We start from the raw sequence: 19,158 nt of genomic DNA, 5'->3' as shown, positions 1-19,158 counted from the left end.
AATGCTCTTTAAGAGTGTCTAAGATCTGTCCAGATCTCCCTTCAGAGTCCCCAAGGCATCCTGTAATGCTAATTATAATTATGCTTTTTTTGTTCACTAGCTGTCAGTTGTAGAAGTTGGGGAATGTAGAAGAATGGGAAAATTATTTCATATAAAAGAGGTATGCGAAAAAGATCTTATACAATGGAAAGGAAACTCAGTTGTAGAAGCCTACAGGTACCCTGGGAATAAGAATTCTGGTAAGATAAAAGAACCTAAGTAAGGGGATTAAAAAGGGTGGCTTTTGTCAGGCGGGCATTCTCTGTGAGGCCCTCTTTCCCATTTCAAATGCATGATTAGAACATTACTTGTCTTCATACAGTGATTCACAGAGGAGCTCTCCCCTTAAAGAACTAGGCAGGCATGTCTTCTTTCCTCTCTTCCCATCTCTTCAAATTCAAGTCTCATAAATTCAAATCATCGATTTCAAACCCTACTTATTATATTGAAGCAGAACTATATTTATGGTAGAGAACACTTAAAATTAGTAATATTAACATATACAAAATAATACTTAAAATGGCACCATCAATGTTCTAGAGCAAAGGAAAGGATGAGTTTTTAACTATTTCAAATTCCACCTACCCCCTTAACATACACACTGTGGAAGACAAATTGATGCTGACATCAGCAAAATATTACTTTGTAGTCTCCTATAAGATAGTCTTTGGTGCTTATTAGTTATACAAACATGGGTATGTCACTTAACCTCTCCAAATCTCAATTCTCTCATCTGTCAAATGGGTATAATACCACCTTTAAAACTTATAGGGTTGTGGTGCAGGTCAAATGGAAACTTATGTAGAAAAAAATTTAGAAACAGTAGGGAGCTATACAAATTCCAGCTACTGTTTTATCTGTATGTGTATGTATATGTAAAATATGTTACATATATTTCCCCCAAATTCTTTCTTCTAGGTTATATAACATGATATTAAGCAGCAAAAGGGTAACATTTCATTCTGTTTCAAGCCTCACTAGTCAGCCTTTGAACTACCTTGACTTTCAAAGTACACCACAGGATTTCTCCTCTTCCCTAGGAGATGTTTTATGAACTATATGTCTATGTAAGCAGCCAGACAAGGAGGTGGGATGGGGAGACTGAAGGGGAGAGTGTCTGTCTAGCTGGGTAGGTCCTATAATGATCAAGACCTCAAAGGGAAAAGGAAAAAAAATAAAAGTTCAGATGCCTAGAGATACCACATTCCTAACACTAGAGCAAGGACCCTAAATTTAGGCTCACTTTGGTCAGTGGTATAAAAGAGAGTTGTAGCAATGATTAGCAGATTATTTTACCTTTTTTCTTCTCCAAGCTATCCTCAATTGCTGAAACATGTTGACTCTGCCTTTCCCAAATCACCTTTATTGTAAGTCAGTAAAATACCTAGCTATGGCACAGGTGAAACCAGTAAAAGTAAGTTTTTTTGTAAATATTAGAAAAGTGTTATTCTAGATAATTTTGAGCTAGTCAATGAATAAACTGGATTTATGAGAATGGATTGTTAATGTTTCCCAAGATTTTCCATTCCTCTGAAACATTATTTCTACATTTAAGGAGTCCAATACTTCTCTTGATTCCCTATCTTTCAGAAGGTATGTCCCACAGAACTGAACAATAATTAGAAAAAAAAAAACAAAGATATCACTAGTCTCACCATTTTGCTAGTATAGGATCATACAATAATTGCTTCCAAAATCATATATATCTGAGAAAGGTATCCTGCACTCTCTACCAGCTTCCCACCACTATAAAAAACTAGAAAACTGACATTCTTCATTTACAACTGATCATTTTAGCAGAGGTCAATTGGAATTCTCTTATCACTTTTCTAATGAACCCAAGGACAATCAGCTGAGGGGAATGATTTCAGCATTTTTTCCTCAGGGAAATAAAATGAATGGAAGAATCACAAGCCCTTAGTATCTAGGCAGCTATGTATCAAGAAAATCTTATGTCTTAGAGATCTATAGTTCAATCATGTTTTTTTTGGGGGGGGGGTTAGATGTGTTTTGTTTTGTTTTTGGTGGGTTTTTTGGTCTCCTTATCTTTCAAGACTGCAAAGAAGGTGCTGTCCTGCTTTGCTAATAGGAACTCGGAATACCTCTCTACCAGTGTATTTAAATGCCCAGTTCCTATTCCTTTCTTTTGTCTAAAATTTGGAAAAATTGAAGTGGCCTGCAAGTCTTAGGTTAGTAACATTAAAAAGTTTTGCAGAAACATTGCCCCCTAGTGAAACTAAATCAACTAAGAGCTTATTCAGGTAGAAAAAGTCAAACACTGAAAGAACAAGAAAGTATTTTTTTGTTGTTGTTTTGGGCATTTTTTTAACATTTAATTTAGAAATAACTCCAGAGGTTTTCCCCTAGTATCACAGATGCATGATATAAAGCCAATTTTAGGATGTGTTGAGTTGGCTCTGTTAAGTAAATAATACAATTTGTGTCCAATTTTCACGTAGGGAAATTCTACTTCTCTCACACTTTAGAATAATTAGTTTACTGTTCTGTTACCCTAAAAGATATCAATGAGGTTCTTAAAAGGCTCATCTTCCCAAAAATACTTACCTCTAAAAAGGGTGTATAAAATAGAATTTGGACATCCTATGATCTAATTCTCTTATTTAATAACATATTCCAAATTTGAGGACTAAAGACATAAAATGATTTGCCAAAGGTCACACCCCTAAACTGTGTTAGGACCCAGAATACAGACTTACATTTGAGACACCAGGTCCCTCTGTTCATGAAGGGATGCCTGGTCTGTATAGACTTGATTTTGCAATTATTTCTATACTTTTGTATTCATCAAACTCAACACTAATAAACCTAATTTCAAACTCTATTGAATCTTCATATCAAAGGAAATATCTGACAAACTTTGTCAATAAACTGGTGTCATACATTTATAGAGAAGGCATAATAGTCCTGATGGGAAGCACAGGATGGTAAAGTTATCTAACAAGCTGCCCATGAGTCTTAAAAGTTGGAGAACTACAACTTGGAACTTGAATTTCTCACAAAATTTTTCAAAACCCTTAGTCAAGCCTAAGAGTTTCCTTTCAGGAGAAAGATATTTAGGAATGGAGTAAATGGAGAGAAAGTACCAAAAGGACTGAAATGCTACAGCTTAAGCCTAGTCACTTTTCAGTTATTCTAAAAAGTAGTGAGTTTCTTTTGCAAGGTCACAAAATTCAATACTTCATAAATTTAAGATCATGTAAAATACAAAAGGTAAATGCTAATTTAATATGTTATGAGAGTTGTGTAGTTTGGGATTATGGGGGGGAGGGGTTATGCTTATGAAAATAATCTATGCAAAGGGAAGTTGATTTGGTAGAAGAGAGTCCTTATATGGTTACCTTTTCAATGATTTCATAGCATTCTTCCAATTTATGAGCCCTGTCTTTCAAAGTTGTACTGGCTGTATGATAAACAGTCAACCATTCACAGTAGGCCTCTTCAGATAGATCTGCATAAGCAACACAGAGTGTCCTCAAACCTGAAGAATGGCAAATAATATAGAAAGGTCATGCTTTTTGCCAGTTCAGAGAAACTTACCACCCAAAAATAAAAATTAAAAGTCTTTCCTCACACTCCAAACTTTGTGAGGGTCTTTCAGTGGTTCCTGCTATTTCATCAATGGTTAGAATTTCCATTGTTTTTTCTTTTTTGCAGGGGAAAGGGTAAACATTTGCAATTTCACAGGCATAATAAACTCCTATTATAGGAGTTCCCTTTACCACTACACTACCACTATAGGTAGTTCACCTATAACTTACAGGCTTGAAAACTTGCCTGAGGCCCCAAGAAGTTAAATGACTTTTCCAGGATCACAACACAGGTATGTGAAAGAAACAAGTTGTAAATCCAGGTCTTTCTGACTCTAAGGCCAGCCCTCTATCCTTGTCCCATTCCCTCTTTATTTCACAGCTTAAGTAAATAGTAATCCTCTAGGAGATCTTTTTTGTTTTTGTTTTGTTTTTCACAAGGCTATGGGGTTAAGCAATTTGCCCAAAGTCACACAGCTAGGCAATTATTAAGTGTCTGAGGGTCGATTTGAACTCAGGTAGTCCTGACTCCAGAGCTGGTGCTCTATCCACTACGCCACCTAGCCGCCCCCAGTAGACTATTTTGACATCTTTGGGAAGCTTCTTTTTTTTTTTTTGACAATCTTGGCTAGAAATGATAAGAAATGAAGTTACTTATTTTATCACAATCCAGAACTTTATTTTTTCCTCACCAATAATTTATTTTTGGAGAAAGTTTTGTTATTTTTCCATAAAATACATTACTTACATTAACATATAATGTAGTTGTTACCGTCATTTTATAGCAAATTAAGAGCGAACATTTTAAATCATCTTTATTTTAGTTTAGTAAATTAACAATAGATATAACTAAAAGTTTCTTAGAGTCACCAATAATTTTTAAGAATATAAAGGCTAAAAGGTTTGAAAACTGTTGCAGTAGAATTTCTAAACCAATATCAGAAAAAATTTGATCAAATGAATTTAGTACTAAAGAAAATAGAACATTTCTAGATGGATTTAAAAGAAAATTCTATCAAAAATTGAATGAATTCTAATACTATACAACTATTTTCATATTAGGAAAATCATGTAAAAAGGCATATTTTATATGATTTAAATTTGATCTTGATACTAAACTAGGGAGAGATAAAGCAAAGAAGGTTTATCCCTAGTGAATATGGATACAAACATTTAATATAAAGTATTAATTTGTTTAAAAACATAATATTACATACAATTTAATATGTTATATATATATATATATATAAATTAAGACTAGTTTTAATTTATACCAGTAATAGAGCTGGTTCAATGTAACATAATAATGAATTGTTTTAATAACACTGATAATGTGATTATATAAATAGATTATATAAATCTAGCATTTATGATTATAACTAGAAGCTTAAAGAAGTTTGAGAAAATATAATACTAGTTCCCCCCAAACACTAGAAAATATAAGGAAAATGGGCCTTTCTATAATGTAGTTCATAATAGCAATATAATTAGCAATAGCTGTATTTTTGAGGTAATATTTTATTTTTTTCTAAATTACTATAAAAACAATCTTAGAATTATTTTTTTTCCAAATTTTGAGATCCAAATTCTCTCTTCCTTCTAGCTCTACCCCCATTGAGAAAGCAAGCAATTTAACACAGGATATATATAGATAAAGATAGAGATAGAGATAGAGATAGAGATAGAGATAGAGATAGAGATAGAGATAGAGATAGAGATATATAGATATATATTTAAGAAAAGTACATTTCCATGTAAATCATTCTGTAAAATAAAATACTGACAAAATAATCCCCAAGAAAATAAAGTATCTGCATTCAACTCCATTAGTTCTTTCACTGGAGATGGATAGCATATTTTATCTTAGTCCTTCAGGATTTTCTTGGATCATTGTATTGCTGAGAATAGTTAAGTTATTCACAGTAGTTCATCTTACAACATTTCATCTTGTATCAGTTCATGTTAAACTTTTTCACATTTTTTTCTTTTTTTCAATTACATGCAAAGATAGTTTTCAATAATCATCCTTTTGTAAGGTTTTCAATTCCACACTTTTCTTTTTTTAATAAATTTATTTAATTTTGAATTTTACAATTTTTCCCCAAGTCTCACTTCCATCCCCCTACTCCACACAGAAAGCAGTGTGGTAGTCTTTACATTGTTTCCATGCTATACACAGATCAAAACTGAATGTGATGAGAAAGAAATCATATCCTTAAGAAAAAAGATAAAATATAAAAGATAGTAAGATTATATAATAAGATAACATTTTTTTTAAAAAATTAAAGGTAATAGTCTTTGTTCAAACTCCACAATTTTTTCCTCGGGATACAGATGGTATTCTCCATTGTAGATACCCTCATATTGTTCCTGATTGTTGCACTTATGAAATGAGCAAGTCCATTAAGATTGATCATCAACCCCATGTTGCTGTTCTTCTGGTTCAGTTCATTTCACTCAGCATCAGTTCATGCAAATCCCTCCAGGCTTCTCTGAAATCCCATCCCTCCTGGTTTCTAATAGAAAAATAATGTTCCATAACATACATATACCACAATTTGTTCAGCCATTCCCCAATTGATGGACATTCACTCAATTTCCAATTCTTTGCCACCACAAACAGGGTTGCTATGAATATTTTTGTACAAGTGATGTTTTTAACCATTTTCATCATCTCTTCAGGGTATAGACCCAGTAGTGATATTGCTGCATCAAAGAGTATGAACATTTTTATTGCCCTTTGGGAATGATTCCAGATTGTTCTACAGAAATGTTGAATGAGTTCACAACTCCACCAACAATGCATTAATGTCCCAGATTTCCCACATCCCTTCCAACATTGATCTTTGTACTTTCTGTGAGATGTGAGGTAGTACCTCAGAGATTCTTTAATTTGGAATCCTCTGATCAGTAATGATTTACAGCAATTTTTCATATGACTATGGATTGCTTGGATTTCTTCATCTGTAAATTGCCTCTGTATATCCTTTGACCATTTGTCAAATGGGGGGATGGCTTGTCTTTTTTTATAAATTTGACTCAGTGCTCTATATTTTAGAAATGAGTCATTTGTCTGAAATACTAGTTGTAAAAATTGTTTCCCAATTTACCATGTTTCTTTTGATCTTGGTTACAGTGGTTTGGTCTGTGAAAAAGCTTTTTAATTTAATGTAATCAAAATTATCTAGCTTGTTTTTAATGATATTCTCCATCTCTTCCTTGGTCATAAAGTACTTCCTTTCCATAGATCTGATAAGTAAACTATTCCTTGATCTCCTAGTTTGCTTAAAATATTGTCTTTTATGTCTGAATCCTGTATCCATTTTGATCTTATCCTGGTATAAGGTGTGAGGTATTGGTCTAATCCAAGTTTTTGCCTTACTAACTTCCAATTTTCCCAACAGTATTGTATCGAAGAGGGAGTTTTTATCCCAAAAGCTGGACTCTTTGGGTTTATCAAAGAGCAATTATCAAACAGATTACTATAATCATTTCATGCTATTGCACCTTGTCTATTCCACTGATCCACCATTCTATTTCTTCACCAATACCAGACAGTTTTTACGACTGATGCTTTATAATATGATTTTAGATCTGGTAGGGCTAGGCTACCTTCTTTAACATTTTCTTTCATTAAATCCCTGGACATTCTTGACTTTTTATTTCTCCATATGAATTTACTTATAATTTTTTCTAACTCATAAAAGTGTTTTTTGGGGATTTTGATAGATAGGGCACTAAATAAGTAGTTTAATTTGGGACTTGTCATTTTTATTATAATAGCTTGGCCAATCCATGAGCAGTTGAAATTTGCCTAGTTTTTTAAATCTGATTTTATTTGTAAAAGAAGTGTTTTGTAGTTGTTTTCATAGAGTTTCTGAGTCTGTTTTGGCAGGTAGACTCCCAAGTATTTTATATTGTCTGAAGCTATTTTAAATGGGATTTCTTTTTCTAACTCCTGCTGTTGTATCTTACTATTAATATCTAGAAATGCTGAGGATTTGTGAGGGTTTATTTTATATCCTGTGACTTTACTAAAGTTACTAATTGTTTCTTTTAGTTTCTTTTAGATGATTTTTTTAGGATTCTCTAGGTATACCATCATGTCATCTACAAAGAGTGAAAGTTTTGTTTCTTCCTTCCCAATTCTAATTCCTTCAATTTCTTTCTCTGCCCTTATTTCTGAGGCTAACATTTCTAACACAATATTGAACAGTAGTGGTGATAACGGGCATCCTTGATTCAACTCTGATCTTATTAGGAAGGCCTCAAGCTTATCCCCATTGCATATGATACTTGTTTATGGTTTCAGATAGATACTGCTTATCATTCTAAGGAACAGTCCACTTATTCCTATGCTCTCTGTGATTTTTAGTAGGAATGGGTGCTGTATTTTGTCAAAGGCTTTTTCAGGATCTATTGATATAATCATATAATTTCTGATAGTTTAATTTAACTATATCAATAACAAACCTAACAGTTTTCCTAATATTTCATTCCTGGGATAAATCCTACTTGGTCACAGTGAATTATCCTAGTGATAACTTACTGTAATCACTTTGTTAAGATTTAAGATTTTTGCATCTATATTCATTAGGGAGATAGGTCTATAATTTTCTTTCTCTGTTTTGACTCTTCCTGGTTTAGATATCAGCACCATATTGGTGTCATAGAAAGAATTAGGCAGAGTTCCATCCTCATCTATTTTGCTAAAGAATTTATATAGAATTGGAACCAATTGTTCCTTAAATGTTTGATAGAATTCACTTGTGAATCCATCAGGCACTGGAGATTTTTTCTTAGGGTGTCCAATTATAGCTTGTTTAATTTCTTTTTATGAGATGGGGTTATTTAAATATTTAATTCCCTCTTCATTTAACCTGGACAACTTATATTTTTGTAAATATTCATCCATTTCACTTAGACTATCAAATTTATTAGCATACAGTTGGGCGAAATAATTCTGCATTGTTACTTTACCTCCTAATTGGTGGTGAGTTCACTTTTTTTCAGTTATACTGGTAATTTGGTTTTCTATTTTTTTAAATCAAATTTACCAGAGGTTTATCAATTTCATTGGATTTTTCATAAAACCAACTTTTGGTTTTATTTATTAATTATATAGTTTTCTTGCTTTTTATTTTATTAATTTTTCCTTTAATTTTTATAATTTCTAATTTGGGGATTTTTAATTTATTCTTTCTCTAATTTTTTAAGTGCATGTTTAGTTCATTGATTTCTTTTCTCCAATTTATTCATGTAAGCATTTAAAGATATAATATATCCCCTGACAACTGCCTTGGCTGTGTTCTATAAGTTTTGGTATGTTGTCTCACTGATATTATTATCTAGGATGAAATCAATGATTCTATAATTTATTTTTTGATCTACTCATACTTTAAAATTAGGTTATTTAGTTTCCAATTAGTTTTAGGTCTACTTCTATTTGGCCCATCATGGCATGTGATTTTTAGTGAATTATGATCTGAGAAGGATGTGTTCACTATTTCTGCCTTTTTGCATTTGATTAGGTTTTGATGGCCTAGTGTATGGTCATTTTTTGTGTGTCATATACTGTGGGAGAAAAAAAGTATATTCCTTTTTATCTCCATTCAATTTTCTCCAAAGGTCTATCATGTCTAGGTTTTCTAACATTCTATTTACCTCCTTAACATCCTTCTTGTTTATTTTATGGTTATTTTTATCTAAATCTGAGAGCAGGAGGTTGAGGTCTCCCACTAGTAGAGTTTTGCTGTCTATGTCATCCTGTAACTCATTTAACTTCTCTAAAAATTCAGATCCTATACCACTTTGTGCATATATTTAGTATTTTAATTGCTTCATCTTTTAGGAGGATAGAATTTCCTTACTTATCTCTTTTAATGAGATCTATTTTTCCAGCTGCTTTGTCTGAGATAACGATTGCTAGCCCTGCTTTTTTCACTTGAGCTGAAGAAATTTTGGAGTAAAATTGCTCCAACGTTTTATCTTGATATGTATCTCTCTGCTTCAAACAAATTTCTTGTAAGCAGCATATTGTAGAATTCTAGTTTTTAATCCAGTCTGATATTCCCTTACATTTTATGGGAAAGTTCATCCCATTCATATTCAAAGTTATTATGACTAACTCTTTATTGCCCTCCATGCTATCTTCCCTCTGATTATATTTTCCCCTTTTTTTTACTTTATCCAGATTCCCCAGTATTTTGTTTCTTAATACTACCACCTTCAGTATATTTGTCCCCTTTGGATCCAACCCCCCTCCCCTTTCTTTCCCCTTTCCCTTTGCCCCTTCTTCCTTCTGTTAGTTCCTCTTTTCCTCCCCCTTCCACTTCCCCCTTTTTATACTTGAAAGGTAAGATAAGTTTCTCAACTTAACTGAGTGTGTGTATGTTAACTTTAGACCTAATCTGATGAGAGTAAGATTTAGATGTTCTCACCTGCTTCTTTCTTCCCCTCTATTGCAATAGGTCCTTTGTACCTCTTTATGTAATGTGATTCATCCCATTTTCCATCCTGTCATCTCTTTAGTTGGTATAGCTTTTTCTTGGTGAAGCCATAATTGGCTTTTGTTTTTTGTTTTGGGGATTTTCTTTAGATTTTTCAAGGCAATGGGGTTATGAGTGGCTTGCCCAAGGCCACATGGCTATGTAATTATTAAATGTCTGAGGTCGGATTTGAATCCAGGTACTCCTGACTCCAAGACCAGTGCTCTATTCACTGTGCCACCTAGCCACCCACTGTGCCACCTAGCCACCCACTGTGCCACCCAGCCACCCGTCTCATCTCTTTACTATCCCCCCTTTTTAAGGAGATATTGTTTTTAAATCATTCTATCAGAGCCACGGATAAGTCATAAGTGTCCATCGCTTCTGGCTAAATATATTCTAATAGCATTACAATTCTTGAGAGTTAGGAGAATCTTTCTCCCAGGTGGGGATATAGCCAGTTTCATCTTATTGGATAGCAGGATTTATTTTTCCTGTACCCTTTTTTTAACCTTTTTATGTGTCTCTTGAGTCTCCTGTTTGATGTCCAAATTTTCTCTTTAGTTATGGTCTTTTCATCAGGAAGAAAAGGAAGTCTTCTCTTTCATTAAATGTCCATTTTTTTCCCTGGAAGAGAAGGCTCAGTTTTGCTGGATAATGAATTCTTGGCTGCATTCAAGCTCCCTTGCTCTTTGGAATATCTCATTCCAGGCCCTGTGATTACTTTAATGCTGATGAGTCATGTCCTGTGTAACCCTAATTGTGGCTCCTTGGTATCTAAATTGTATCTTTCTGGCTGCTTACAGGATTTTCTCTTTTATCTGATAGTTCTGGAATTTGGCCACAATATTTCTTGGTGTTTTCATTTTGGGGATCCCTTTCCAGAGGGGTTTGATATATTCTTTTAATAACTACTTTGCCCTCTGGTTCCATGATATCAGGGCAGTTTTCCATCATTAAATCCTACAATTAAGTTCAGGTTTTTTTTCTCTTCAATGTTTTCAGGAAACTCAATGATTCTTAAGTTGTCTCTTCTCATTCTATTCTCAAGGTCAGTGGTTTGGCCCATGGGGTATTTTATGTTTTTTTTTCTATTTGTTTCTATTTTTTAACAGATATTTGTTGTCACATGAAGTCATTAGTTTCCACAGACATCATTCTTTTTATTAGAGAAGAATTTTCTTCATTTACCTTTTGCAACTCCTTTTCCAGTTGGTCAATTCTATTTCTGAAGGAGTTTTGCATTTCCCCAAGTGTAATTTTGAGAGAATTATTTTCTTTTAGTTTTTGTACAATTGTATTTCCTAAGGATTTGTTTTCTTGTTGTGAGATGTTAATTTTCTCTTGTAAGGTGTTAATTTTCTTGAGTTTCTTTTCCAATTTTTTCCAATTGATTTTTAATTTCCTTCCTGATTTCTTCTAGAAAGTCTTTCTGGGCTGGAGAACAATTCATATTCTCCTCAGAAGTTCTAGGTCTTTCTGAGTTGGAGTCTTTACCTTCTAGGTAGTTTTCTATGGACCCCCCTTCTGCTGGCCTTTCTTCATTTTCCTAGGATCTTATGTTTGGGGAGGGGCTGGCTCACAGAGATTTGGGTTTGAAATCCCTAGAGAATTTGCTCACTTGGCTTAGTAAGTCCAAGTGGGCTGACCAGTAGGGGGTGCTGCTTGATTTCTCTGGAGTGTCTGTGGTCTTGATTTGAGGCCCTCTCCCTAGGCCTGGAGGGGGTGAGGAACAGCAGCAGGGTCTGAATTATTCTTGAACAATGTAGGCTATGCCCTGGGGCAAGAATGTTAATCTCCCTTTCAGCTAAGGGAGCTCTGTTGCCCACACCTGAGCTTTTGGGGGGGGGATGTTGAGGGGCTGTTATTATGTTTGTTCTGGGAAGAGGACTCCGCTGAAAGTATGGAGCCCACAGCCCAGAGCTGAGTGGATTGATGTCCAGCAGCACTCTGCTGTGGTTTCCCAGACCTACACTCCTACAGCCAAAGCCTTCATGGCCTTGGACCCTGGCTCCCGTGGTCAAAGTCTCTGTGGCCTTGGACACTAGCTCCCACCATCAAAGACTCTGCTTAGGTTAGTCTGGGTCTCACTCTGCCCCTGGTGGCTCTCTGCTCTCTGGCCCTGATTCACCCACAATCCCTGGAGACAAACCTTTTCATAGATGTTCTTCTCCTAGCTTCTTTTCTTGGGTTTTGTCAGTAGGATTTCTGTTAAGAGATTTCTTTCATATTATTTATGAGGGGAAACCCAGAGACATTCATTTAATGCCTGTCTTCTCTCCACCATCTTGGCCAGAAGTTTTGAGTTCCACATTTTTCTACCACCCTTTCTTCCCTCCCCCCTTGGTAGTGTACAATCTGACATAGATTGTACATATGCAATCATTTTGAACATATTTCCATATTAGGCATGTGTGAAAGAAGATTTAGAACTAAGAAGGAAAAAGATCATGAGAGAGAAACATCAAAAACGTTTTTATTTTCCTCCATCCTATATTCCTCATATTTGGACTTTTTTCCTACTTTTATCTTCTGCTTCTGACTGCTACCTGCATCACAATGCCATTTCCTCTTTTTTCTCATATTTCCCTATAGGGTAGGATAAATTTCTAAACCAATTGGGAATGAATATCATTCCATCTTTGAGTCAAGTCTGTTGAGAGTAAGATTTTCTCAGTGTTTAGAGTCTCCTTTCTTTCCTTCTACTATATTGGTCCTTTGTGCCTCTTCATGTAGTGTTAATTATACCCTGATGTCTCTCCCTTCTTATTATAATCCTTTTGTTAAATGTCAATTGTTTTATATCTGTCTTGTGCCCTGGCCCTCTGTCAAAGTATACTCCTTTCAATTCTCCTGATGTAATTCTCAAGAGTATAATTCTCAAGAATCATAAGCTTTATCATCATCATCATGATCAAGTTGTACTCATACCCTCAGTTCAAGTATACGCCCTTCAACTTTCCCAATATAAATAAAACCCTGATGAGCTAAAGTTCAGTCACTTCATCATCAATTTATGAACACATCCTCTGTCCAAGTACCCTCCCTGCAACTGTCCTAATAGAAATGCAACCCTCATGGGCTAAAGTATATCAATACATCAGGATCAATCTATCTTGACACACTCTTCTAATTTTGTACCTTTCAAATATACTAGGATAATTAAGAGTTATAATTATTTTCTGCCCTTTTAGGGATATGAATAACATTTTTTCTTGTTGATGAATATTTATTTTTCTTTCTGTTTTTCATTTTATGCAATTTCTGTTCAGTTCTGGTGGAATGTCCTCTATTTTGCTGCAAGAATATGTTAAATTTTGAAGGGTAGTCAATTCAGGACTGTAATCAAAGCTCCTTTACCCTCCCAAATATCACACTCCAGGTTCTCCAGTTCTTTAATGTTGAAGCTGATAAGTCTTATGTGATCTTGACTATGGCTCCTTGGTATTTAAATTATTTCATTTTGGCAGCTTGCATTATATTTTACTTTAGCTGAAAATTATGAAATCTGAAGTTTTTATTTAGGGATCTCACTCTGGAGGTGATTGATGAATTCTTTCAATGACAATTTTATTTTCTTGTTCTAGGATATTAGGGCAGTTTTCTATGATAAATTCATGCATGATATTTTCCAGGCTCTTCTTCTGATCATGGCTCTCTTGGATCTTTCTTGAACCTAGTTTCCAGGTTGGTCATTTTTTTCTAACAGGTACTTTGCATTTTCTTCTCTTTCTTTAGCCTTAAGGTTTTGTTTGATGTAATCTCAGAGTCTCATAGAGTCATTAGTTTTCATTTGTTCAATTCAAACTTTTAGGTGTTTTTGTTGTCTTCAATTAGTTTTTGTTTTTTCCTTTTGTTTCCTTTTCTAATTGGTTAATTTTATTTTTAGAGGAGTTGTTTTCTTTTTCCATTTAGTCAATTTTAAAATTACTGCTTTCTTCAGTCAAATTTTTATAATTCTTCTGCATCTCTTTATTTTTTTTCCCTCTCTTCTCTGACTTTTAAAATATTTTTTTGTGCTCTTCTAATAGATCTTTTTGGATTTGAGACCAATCCAAAAATCTCTTTGAGGCTTCACATATAGGTACTTTGTGGCAGCTTTCCTCTTCTGAGATGACATTTTAATCATCCCTATCAGAAAATGGCTTTTTAAAAATGGTTAGAGCTTTATTTGTTTGGGTTTTGCTCATTTTTACTCCTGGGGCAAAAGGGTCACAGTGCCAAACTTTTGGAAATGGGTCTTTGGGTCTGGTCCCTGGCTTACCACTTGCCTTTGACCTTAAAAGGGCTAGCATTCACTGTGTTAGGCAACCAAAACCTGACTGTTGCACCAGCAGTTCCAGATAGCAAACTTTGACTTCTGAGCTGGAGTTAGACCCTCACTGCTGTTCTTACATACTCTTTTCTTGCTGAGCCTGGACCTGGGTTGTATTGTGGCTAAGAGCTTCCTGCTGGATTTCCAGCTCTCCCAACTATGCTGGGCTACACTATTCTGTTACACATGAAAGACAGACCTTAACTCAAGTTGCTCCATGTTATCTTAAGTTGAGAACTTGTTTCATTCTCTTTTTTTGTGAGTTCCATTTGGGTTGGGACCTGTTTAGAGACTTCATTCAAAGTTCTTTCAAGAATAGCTCAAGGAGCTTCCTAGATTCATCCCACATCTTGGTTCTCTCTCTGGAAGTCAGCCCAGTACTTTAAAGTCAAATCTCCACCTTAGAATTGTTGCCTCATATTTCATTCTAAAGAATTCCCTGCAACTACCTTTTGATCCTTGGCTGGAATACATTTTTATTAAGACAGCAGCAGTCAAAGGTACCAGGTACTTTGGTGAAAAGATTCATGCTTTCCTCATAAATTGTGTGATGATCCTTATACATTGTATCAACTGTGATAGACTTAACTTTTCTCAACAATACAGTGATCAAAGACAATTCTAAAAGACTTATAATGAAAAATGTCATCCATATCCAGAGAAATAACAATGGAGTCAAGGTAGAGCAAAGCATATTATTTTCACTTTTTAATTTGTTTCCCTTTTTTGTTGTTTTTATTTGATATTATAATATCAAACACAGTTTAATATAACTTACCTTCTGTAGCAAAATATTCAAGATGACACAGAGTTTGTTCCATGAATTCAGATTTCTGTGATAGTCTCTCAAAAATCACATTATCCTATCAAAGAGGAAGTCATCATAATCAGGAAATTCACATAAAAAATTACAATTCAGTCTTTCAATTTTCTAAATATAGTTTTAGAGCTTTATGAATTTTCTACCTAATGCATATAAGGTATTTTTGAAGCACTGGTAAGAGTAGCTGAATTCCAAACCACAAGCAATTCAGAGTTTTGAACTTCACAGTGGCTTAAATTCCTGGATACCATCATAGATTCTGAGGCAGGAAGCACCTCAGGGAACAGCCCACCCATCATTTTCATTTTACACATAAGGAAATGGAGGACCAAATAGCTTAATGAATTATCTAAAATTGCCCAGGGAGAAAAGAGCAAAACATAGATTCAAACTCAGCTCTTCTTACTCTAAATCCAGCACTTTACCCAAGCAAGTTTAGGAACTATGAAACAATCTAAGAATGTACATATTCTGATACAATAATGTTTGATTTAATATTGCGGAGCACGTTTTTCTAACTGTTCTGTAGCACGAGATCAAAGATTTATTGGTTTCTATATGAATAAAGATAGAGAGAAAAGTCTAAATCTTCTAAGATTCACCCTTCACCCTTCTTCCAAAATTAATCTTGCCCTATGAGATTTGAACTAAAGCAAGTGCCCTTAACCCAGGGTTCAAGAACTTGTTATATATGTATCTGTATATATTTACACAAACACACACATATTTATATATCTACATCTATGTGTGTTTATATATATATATATAATATGTATTAGTATATGTGTGAATATATGTATGAATGTATATACACATACACATATTTTGTTAAATGAATTTGATTTCTTTTGTAATTCTATATATTTTATTTTGTATTTATTTGGTATTATTCTGAAGAGTTGTAAAGTTTTGCCAAACATCCAAAGGGTTTTTTCACCAGAAAAATGGCAAAAAGTCCCTAGATTATCTTTAATGGCCTTTCCTGCTCAGTCTATGGTTTTATACAAGTCCAACTTAACCCTTTCAATTATTTTTCGATGGTTATAACACTCTTAATAACTGACATACTGATATATCTAGTAACAAATTGTTCAAAAATGGCAACATGAAAGCATGGGCAATAAAACATCATGTTAGTATTTTAAATATTAACATTAAAAATGAGATTACTAAGAGTACATATGTACTAAATGAATGCCAAGAAATGAATCCATGTAGACACGTGAGGTTTTCCTCTTTTTCCTCCTTTCAGAGATGACATTCACATAAGACCTCAACTTTGCCAGTTTCCCACAAACAGGAGAACTGCTCTTTTTTTCAGACCAGGTATTGAAAGTAGCAGACTTCCAGAGACCCTTATTTTTGTCTCACAGGACCAGGGGCAGTCCCTATTACACATTGCCAGCGCACACAGTAATCAGAAAACAATGTAGTATCACTTTCCAAGTCAACTAAAAGAGAGCCATGACCTTCAAAAATCTCTCTAAATCTTGGCTATTAAATTTAGGCCTAGAATCTCAGAGCTGGATGGAGGCTCCAACTTTATCTGGTCAAAGCCATATTTGAAAGTGTGCCTTTGATGTACCATTCCCCAAAAGTGGTCATCTATGCTTCACTTGAAGACTTCCAGGTACTGAAACTCATTAGCTACAAAAAACAGCCTGTAACACTTTCATACAGTTCTTATTGTTAGCAAGTTTCTTGTGTTTCTATCTAAGTTAAAATTGCCTTTCTCCAACTTTTATCATCCCTTCTAGTTCTTCTACCCTCTGGGGCTAAGTCTCATTACTCTTCCTCTTTAAGCCCTTATTTTTAATACTACTTTTTTCATCTCTTTATATGACTTTCTCCAAGTCTTGGTACCATTCTGATTGTCCTCCATGAGCTACATGCTAGTTTATCAATTTACTTCCTAAAACTCATATACAACAAAATTCTCCAAACATCTAAATGGTACAATGAGTAGAGGACAGGACCTGAAGTCTGGAGTGTCCAAATCCTGTATCACCAACTTACTAGTTGTGTGACCCCGGGAAAATCACTTAAGTTCTCTCAACTTCAGTTTTCTCATTTTCAAAATGGAGATAACACCACCACCTACCTCACCATATCATTGTATATAATATAAGATAATATGTGCTTTTTAACCCTTAAGATCATATATAAATATCAACTGTTGATCTTTTTCCCATCCTCTGTGGAGCAGAGGGCCACAGGACTTGGTATGCTAATAGCAGCTGTCTTTAGAACAACCATACTATTGAGCTCATATCTCCTAAAATCTCTATGTCTTTTTTGCATAAATTGATGACTAGCCCTTCTCCCCCATTCTGTGCTTACAGATCATTTCCTTATTGATAAAACTTTTATAGAATCACAAGACCTCAGCATTGGAAAGGACAGAAGTCATCTAAACTAAGACATAGTCCAAACAATCATCTCTTTCCATAACCTATCCAAAAAATGGTTTTCTTAACTTTGTTTGGGGATGCATGGAAAGGGAGATTTCATTTGAGGCACCCCTCTGAATATAAGGAAATATTTCCTAAAATCAAATTGAAATTTGCCTCCTTGGTACTTGTACCTGTGACTTCTGGTATTTCACTATGGGTCCAGCAAAATAAGAATAATCCATTCTCCATGGGATGGCTTGCAAATACCTGAAGAGAGCTATCACATTGTACTCCCTTTGAGTCCTCTATTGTATACACTAAATATTCAAAGTCATCAGAGGACTTAGATATTTTTCCCACCTCACTGGGAAGGTTAGTATGGAAAAGAGGTTGGACCCGATCAGTGGACAGTCAGAAAAAGGCTTCTACCAAGCTAAGCATTAAATTCCTATATTCCTAAATCTCTCATGACATAAACACAAGATCACTCCCTTCCATTTTATCCCTGTCCTTCTGAAGTTATGAATTTTATGAATTACAGAGAGTTTTCTGATGGGCTCTAAACAAAGGGGAAGAGAGAGAGAGAGAGAGAGAGAGAGAGAGAGAGAGAGAGAGAGAGAGAGAGACTGAGACTATCACCACCCTAATCCTGGACCCTCAGCTTCTTTTAATGTCATTTAAGGATTGCATTATTTTTTGTGACAACCATATTTCACAGATAATTCATAGTGAGCTTGATATTTACTTAAACCCCCCAGAATTTTCCTTAAAAAACAACTATTCTCTGGCCATATCTCCCCATCTAGTATCTTGTAAAGTTGATTTTTTTATCCAAATACAAAACTTTACATTTACATTTATGTTTGTCATCTTATCTTATTAAATGTAGTCCACTTCTCTAGCCTGTCATGTTCTTTTTGTATCTGGACTCTGTTATTCAGTGTGTTAGTTATCCCTTCCTTCCTACTTTGTGTCATTTGCTAATTTGATGTGATCTCCATGCCACCATTCAATACAATAATTATCTATCCTGATCAGCATTTTGGAAATATGAAAAGGTATACTATAAGAAGCTATCAATGCAACAATATTTGTAGCACATTTCATCTAGCAACTGTCAGCAAATTAATACTTCAGTTCAAGATACCAATGTGGTACTTACAGCTCCTTTGCAGTAGAGGCGAATTTGTCCTGATGGTGTTCGAACAATTACTGACATCCTTTTTCTGTCACTATAAGGAAAAAAGAAATTGTCACTAGTCTTTCTTCCTGTTAACATTACCAAATGGTTAAATTAAGATCCCAAGCAACTTAGGAATGTTTTGTTTTGTTTAGGATGTGGAAGGAAGCAGAGTAGGTGAAAAACTTTTAACAGGTCTTCAATTGTTGCTGACAAAATAATTATGGACCAGATACTATACTGCCTAAGTGGCCAGGTACATTCATTTTCTCCCAGAAATTCAATATCCTTGCCTGATTCATTAAACTGTTGTTTTTTAAAAGATAGTCAAAGAATAATTAATTGATGACTTCCCAGTATAATTAGGTAATT

General features: G+C 34.5%; 1 protein-coding gene across 5 annotated transcripts in view; it reads right to left on the bottom strand.

Annotated features, from left to right (window-relative positions):
• The window catches only part of ATP8A2 (ATPase phospholipid transporting 8A2), an 865,734-nt gene that overhangs the window by 535,347 nt on the left and 311,229 nt on the right, over positions 1 to 19,158 (bottom strand). For all 5 annotated transcript variants that reach the window (XM_074216189.1, XM_074216185.1, XM_074216187.1 and 2 more), the window contains 3 exons: positions 18,769 to 18,838; positions 15,169 to 15,253; positions 3,399 to 3,538 (listed from right to left, as the gene is read on the bottom strand). In XM_074216189.1, the coding sequence (XP_074072290.1) occupies positions 3,399 to 3,538; positions 15,169 to 15,253; positions 18,769 to 18,838 (295 nt within the window). The remainder of the gene's footprint in view (positions 1 to 3,398; positions 3,539 to 15,168; positions 15,254 to 18,768; positions 18,839 to 19,158) is intronic.

This window comes from Macrotis lagotis, chromosome 1 (genome assembly GCF_037893015.1).
Source record: "Macrotis lagotis isolate mMagLag1 chromosome 1, bilby.v1.9.chrom.fasta, whole genome shotgun sequence".
Lineage (NCBI taxonomy): Eukaryota > Metazoa > Chordata > Mammalia > Peramelemorphia > Peramelidae > Macrotis > Macrotis lagotis.
The sequence above is the reverse complement of the archived record's forward strand: the minus strand, read 5'-3'. Positions and strand labels throughout refer to the sequence as shown.